This window comes from Diaphorina citri, unplaced genomic scaffold, assembly GCF_000475195.1.
Source record: "Diaphorina citri unplaced genomic scaffold, Diaci psyllid genome assembly version 1.1 scaffold905, whole genome shotgun sequence".
Classification (NCBI taxonomy): Eukaryota; Metazoa; Arthropoda; class Insecta; order Hemiptera; family Psyllidae; genus Diaphorina; species Diaphorina citri.
The window spans coordinates 128,098-133,803 of NW_007378336.1; the positions used below are offsets into that span (position 1 = coordinate 128,098).

Consider the following 5,706-nt stretch of genomic DNA (forward strand, 5'->3'; position numbering starts at 1 on the left):
GGCTCTTTTGGGAAAATATTACACTCAAACACAATATTAAAATGAGTCAATTAAAATAATAATAATAATAATAATAATAATAATAATAATAATAATAATAATAATAATAATAATAATAATAATAATAATAATAATAATAATAATAATAATAATAATAATAATAATAATAATAATAATAATAATAATAATAATAATAATAATAATAATAATAATAATAATAATAATAATAATAATAATAATAATAATAATAATAATAATAATAATAATAATAATAATAATAATAATAATAATAATAATAATAATAATAATAATAATAATAATAATAATAAATGAGTCAATTAAAATAATAATAATAATAATAATAATAATAATAATAATAATAATAATAATAATAATAATAATAATAATCTCCATCATACCGCACTCAAACTCTTCACCTCTTTCCACTTTCTCACCAGGCCGCAGGTTGCTTACCATAGATGCCGTTCATTTTGATGCAGGCCGTAGCCGGGAACAGTCCATCCCTGCCTTTCCTCCCGCCCATACAGGGTGACTCATAAATATCCAACGTGTAGTTGTTGTGGAACGGGTCATCACAGGCAGGGTTGTCCCCGTTGATTGAGACACACTTGAAGCAGTCTATGCCTCCGCTCACTGAAACGGGAAAGAGAACAGGTAAAATCCTAATCCTACATAGATAAGTAAGTATAGGTAGTAGTATCAAAAAAGTACTAGCTCAAAAAAGTACGATTGTTTAGCTGTGATCTGCAACCACCAAAGACTTATTTTAAATCAATGTTTCTCTCTAATGAAGCGCTAGGCCCATAGTCAGGATTTTATCGAGGGGGGCCCCAAGAGTCAGTGATGTAGGTACGGGGGGAGGGGCATTCTCCAAATTTCAACGAAATCGGATAAACCGGTTGAGATTATACAAACAAACAGTGTTACCTTACGAATCAGCTATCAAAAGAACACTGAAAAGTAACGTCGACCATGATGTCTCGGAAAGGGGATACTTGTATTTTGTATCTAATTTAGCTCATCCGTCTTTTTCTCGTTTTCACCTCCTGTATGCCTCAATTTCTTCATTTTCTTTTCATAAGATATATTACACTTTTACATTTCGCTCAAGGAAAAACACACGCAGGTACAACTGAGTACGTACGTTTTCAGTTCATTTTTTTTTTTTTTTTTTTTTTTTTTTTTTTTTTACAAGGTAGGCGGGTTTTTTCCGCACATTTCAAAAAATCAAATCATGAATCTTTGTGGTAAAGCAGAGAGCTTTTTCACAACTTTGTAGGTATCACAGTATTACAAGTCGTTTATTTACTCAATCATCATATTTATCATCGCTCGTTTCTTTGACTTGTAATGCCGCCACTGGTCGCTACTCAATAAAAGTAGCCACTCAATTGTCTTCACGAGGCCAAGTGCACCCTGAACGCCAAGCACAGAGCCGAAAAAAAACTGCGGCCCCGCCGGGAATCGAACCCGGGCCTCCTACGTGCAAGCCTAGTGTGATACCCACTCGGCCACGGAGGTTGCTCCATTATATTTAACTCCAATTTTCATTTCAGAGTACAATGTCGGAATGGAGGCTCGTGTTTTGGCTCACGTTCATAATTCTGGCGGTCACCAATCTATTCTATCTCGTGTTCGGCTCGGCCGAAATACAACCCTGGAACGACCCCAACCCTGTAGTACAAAAGCCGCCCCCCCGAAGTGAAATAGAAATCGGCCCAGAACCCGAATAGAGTGCCCCAAAACCCGAATAGAGTGCCCCAGAACCCAAATAGGGGGATGCTTGTAGATTGAGTACGAATAGACTATCTTTGGACAAGCAACCACACTAGTAGATCATTGATGGCCGAGGCCACAAGTGAGCGTATTTGGATTAACTTCGGATCAAGCAATCTGATTGGGGTTGATTTCAAAAAATTCCGCCCGGGGCGGATTTTATCCTGATGGGATAATGTTCGTTCTCGGAACGGCTGGGTTTCTCCTATCCTGTCTTCCTTCTCTCTTCGATTTCGGGACGATAAGACCATTGCAGTTACAGTTCCCTCTGTCAAACCTCTTAAAGAAAAAAATCTCTTTTGGAAACTGCACTATATTCACTATAAACCATAGGAAATCAAAGATCATGCTCCATCGGAATTGGTTCCGTTTCTGAAAGCTAGGAATCGACCATTTATTTATAATTTTTACCCATTTGCAACTGCTCCATTACTACTAGATCAGTACTAGGTCCTTGGCTATCTATTCAAATAGAAAGCAAACTAACTAATCAAATTATCTACTTGCCAGCCTGGTTAGCTTAGTTGGTAGTGCGTCTGCCTTGTGAGCGCTAGGCCGCGGGTTCGATTCCCGCCCGGGGTGGATTTTATCCTGATGGGATAATGTTCGTTCTCGGAACGGCTGGCTTTTTCCTATCCTGTCTTCCTTCTCTCTTCGATTTCGGGACGATAAGACCATAGCAGTTACAGTTCCCTCTGTCAAACCTCTTAAAAAAAAGGGATCCCAGCCACTCACGACCAGACTGTCCGAACGTGTGTGGCGGAAAAAGCTGCTGTCTTCCTTCTCTCTTCGATTTCGGGACGATAAGACCATAGCAGTTACAGTTCCCTCTGTCAAACCTCTTTAAAAAAAAAAAGAAGTTTTCGAAGGAAAAATGGTATTGTATCCTGTCTTCCTTCTCTCTTCGATTTCGGGACGATAAGACCATAGCAGTTACAGTTCCCTCTGTCAAACCTCTTAAAAAAAAGAGTACAAAATACTAGACATATTTGGAATTTGTAATGGGGAAATATCCCGAAATGCATAAAATTTAGCATAGTGCATTGACGAAATTTGGGACAAGCATTTATGCTTTATGCTTGTCACCCATTTATGCGAATTCCTCCTTTAGTTTAATATAATGGGAGATATAGATGAAGGAAGAGACACATTTTTAAGGTATGACCTCCTCCTTTCTTTCTACAAAAGGTTTTTCGTAGAATCTAATTAAAGAGGCCGTGAGACCTGTAAAGGAGAAAGATTAGATGGTACAAGGTACATTACTAGTATGTTCCATAGTAAATGTTACACCATCTCTGAGATATTTTAAGTCTTCTTTTCACGCCATTCTGCATGGCATCTGAACGAAGCTTTCATTTTCTCGAATTCTTCCGATTTTATGTCGTATTCACAGAAATCGTATTTCAATTATTATTAAGCTTTCATGAAGCACATAGGTAAAATGTATAGGAGTAAATACCGGGTGGCTCAAAAAGCCTACACACCTTAAGTAGTTCATCCCTATTCTTCCGATTTTATGTCGTATTCACAGAAATCGTATTTCAATTATTATTAAGCTTTCATGAAGCACATAGGTAAAATGTATAGGAGTATATTATACGGGGTGCCTCAAAAAGCTTACACACCTTAAGTAGTTCATCCTTTTTTTTTATTCACCTCAAATGAAATATTTATTTCCTTTTTTTATGATTTGAAATTCTACCGGGATGGTGGGTAATATTGCAAGTAGAATTCAGGGTGTAAGAGAATTATTGAAATGGCCTTTGGAGGTCAGATTAGGTTCTGTTTTAAGAGCAATCCGAGGTGTATAAATTCCTGAATAGCAGTATGAAAGTAAGAACCGAATACATGGTTTCAAAATAAGGTTAAAGAGATCAGTGTAGAAATTTGAAAAATCCTTGATGCCCTTAATGGTTAATGTCTGACCTTCGCTGTTTTCCAATATTTCAACCACTTTAAGGCTAAAAAAATATACCACTTCCTGCTTCTAGAAACTCAAGGCACAGAATTTTTAAACACCCAGTATTTTTGAAAACGTGACGTGGTTTAACTTTTTTTTTCTCCCAGACGTGGTTTTATTCGTTCTTTTTATTAACTTTTTTTTATTATTATTACACTCAGACCCTTTAAAAGATTTCAAGTGATTGCGCGCTTTCCATATGGAATCTAACAGTTTTATTACCTGCTGAGCGGGTTTACGGCGTAACGCGGAAAGCCGTTTTTTTTTCTTCTTCTTTTTTTTTTGGCAAGGAAGAATATTTTTATTTTATTTTATTCACTATTCCGGATAACGCAGTTTCCATTTTTTTTTTTTTTAAAAAACGGGTAGCCCGAATTAAAAAAAAAAAAAAAAAAAAAAAAAAAGGAAAGGAAAGGAAAACCATTTAGATTAGAGGAAGAACTGTTTGGTGTAAGTATATTTAGTTACTCAGTTTTAGGAAAAAATTTAGGTTGACGTACCAGGTTGAGTTGAGACAGGATATTGTCTTTTTTTTTCAGTTTGGCATGGGAGTGGTAACTTAAAAACGAGGTTAGTTTACCAACCTTGCCTATCTCAACCTGGTACATAACCACAACCCCAACAATAACAGTGGAATAAGGCTTTTTTTCCCATGTATGACGATTGGCCATGTACAGCCATATATTTTGTACTAAGGTCTAAAATCTAATTAAAAAAAAAAGGTACCCTTGGATCTACATGGTGGTTTTATAATCAAGCCTTTTGATCAAGACTGAATGAGAGGTGATTGTACATTAATGAGAGAACAAGCAACAATAACAGCACAGTCTAAATATGGGATAAGTTTATTATCTAAGCAACAATGGGGAGCTAGGAAATTCAAATGTCATGACTAGATTGAAGCAAATAATGACATATAGCGATCGATCCGTAGTTACCTAAAGGAACTAACAGGTAGACAGAGTGAGTACACACTAGATAAAGATCAAGCCCAGATTGTCCTATACCCTCCTTGATGCAAAATTTAAGAGTTTGGGCGTCGTCCAGGTGTCTCCAATTCGTAGGTCCTCATTATGAGCTGTTTAAATATACGGTTTTCAGAGGTGTATGTATGATTAGCTCAGGGTACTATATCCAACTTAATGGAGGTATACCGTACAAACTCCGGCGACTTTATACTATTTGTAGTCCGATACCAGGTTCTAGAAGAATACGGTTAGAAGTGTAGTACGTGAAGAATGTGAGTCTAAAACGAACTTTCTCCATAACTTAGACTAAAGTAACTGCTTCAGGTCTCAACTACCTTCAACAACGTTGACGGGTCGTCTTTTTCATGACTGTGGGTAGTGGATCATTTTAAATCCAAGTAATAAAATAAAAAAAAAAAAAATTTCTATAGTGCCCTTATTAGGGGTACAAATGTAATACCTTTTATATGTTAAGTTACTTTTTTTTTATTTTTACGATTATTATGATTATGTATTATAGACTGTGTGATTGTCTAATTTTGTATAACTTACCAATTATCATCCGCCGGGCATAGATCTGTGATCCGTTAGATGATCGAGTGATCGTGAAGATTTGTTTGCAAAATTAATGAACGTTGCGCCTTGGAAATTGTCTCAAGGTTGGTAGTGACGCCTTGGGGACTATGACAAAGTTCTAACGTAGTGATAGTTGGAATACTATTTTTGATGTTGTTCAAAAAACTATCTGTTGTAGAATAAAAGTAAATAATTCTATACTTTTCTACTGCCTTCTTACCATCAACACGTTGACGGTATGAATAAAATCCGACGTGTGTATGAGCTAAATTTTAACGTAAAATTGTTGGGTATTGGTTGTTGGTTTCGGTACTTTTTTTTTTTTTTACGTTCGTATTGATTTGTTTATAGAGGGTGCTATGGGAAGTCAAGCCAGTCGGAACTCCCTAGGTATCCAAGGCATCC

General features: G+C 36.2%; 1 protein-coding gene across 1 annotated transcript in view; it reads right to left on the reverse strand.

The window, feature by feature from the left end:
- Nucleotides 1-5,706, reverse strand: part of LOC103512969 — a 20,027-nt gene that overhangs the window by 9,444 nt on the left and 4,877 nt on the right. Inside the window, exon 2 of the mRNA XM_008477776.2 lies at nt 475-654. Coding sequence (XP_008475998.1) covers nt 475-654 — 180 coding nt within the window. The remainder of the gene's footprint in view (nt 1-474; nt 655-5,706) is intronic.